Below are 1,092 nucleotides of genomic sequence, written 5' to 3'. Positions count from 1 at the left end.
CAGCGACTACTTTCACTTCTGACATCTAATAGCGTGATAGTGCCCAAAATAATATCAACTTCAATCAGGTATCCTTCCCACATTAGGAACTTGACTTATTACGTCACTGATATAACTTATTGTTTACACTGTCCAAAGTCCACAACCAGTCGAATAGCTATATTTTCACGCGCAAGTCAAGTAGAATCACTAATTTTGTCGGCGTTCACCAATTCATTCTTTTATAGATAAATAACTTCACGCAGCAGCTTCTCTTCACAAATATGGAATACAGTAAGTATATATTTATTAACTTTATGCAATTCCTCATTATATATTCTCTACCATACTTTAAATGGCTCCGTAACAATTTTTTCGAAATATACATTAATAATTCACTAGTCCCCAGACGTTGAAGAATACTGTAATATACGTTCAGTTAATTAAATTCAAATTAGATCAAATAAATTTATAGCTGAAATATTTCTAAACTCTGTGTGTGTGTGTGTGTATGGATGTAGTCTTTCTCATTCGCAAAATGAGCCCCTTGGGTAATTTTAGGCAATCAACAGACTGTAGCATTAGCAGCTTGTTACCATGACAATCACACGCTGCGTTGTAGTCCACTGTTGTCTGTGCCGCTGTTATCTATGTTGATTTTTCAAACTTAATTCTTCACACCAAGAGATTCTTTTTACCCGCGTGTTTTGTTTTAATTTTTCTGTGTGTTAGTATATTACATATTTGGACCTGTAGTGAAACTACCTCCCGCCATTAGATACAAACTACTATCGCCATTACATACAATCTTCTCATTTAAATATAAATAAATGCGAGCGTAGTAGAGAACCCATTCCTTGTCCATCACGTGACTGATCATTATTCGAATCGGTAACTTCTTCGAACCGTTCCCGCCAGAACGCAAACTGATCAATCACGGCCCCTAATAAGGTCACGTGATAGAGTAAAATTCTGAAGCCTTCGGGAGCCCATAGTTTGTTATAAATAGCTTTAACTCATACCCAATAATTTGTCTCGGTCCAGTTTCTCTTTGAGAACTGTTCCGTGTACCACACGACAGCAGCAGCAGCCAGCGACCACTTCAGCAGCTTC

At 37.4% G+C, this 1,092-nt stretch overlaps 1 protein-coding gene across 1 annotated transcript in view; it reads left to right on the top strand.

Moving 5' to 3' along the window:
* Positions 1-135: 135 nt before the first annotated feature.
* LOC106884203 (proline rich transmembrane protein 1B-like) overlaps positions 136-1,092 on the top strand; it is a 32,676-nt gene continuing 31,719 nt past the window's right edge. Inside the window, exon 1 of the mRNA XM_014935451.2 lies at positions 136-273. Within this exon, the coding sequence (XP_014790937.1) occupies positions 264-273 (10 nt within the window). The 5' untranslated portion in view covers positions 136-263. The remainder of the gene's footprint in view (positions 274-1,092) is intronic.

This window comes from Octopus bimaculoides, chromosome 2 (genome assembly GCF_001194135.2).
Source record: "Octopus bimaculoides isolate UCB-OBI-ISO-001 chromosome 2, ASM119413v2, whole genome shotgun sequence".
NCBI classification, from domain to species: Eukaryota; Metazoa; Mollusca; class Cephalopoda; order Octopoda; family Octopodidae; genus Octopus; species Octopus bimaculoides.
Note: the sequence above shows the minus strand (reverse complement) of the source record. Positions and strands in the feature narration are given on the sequence as shown.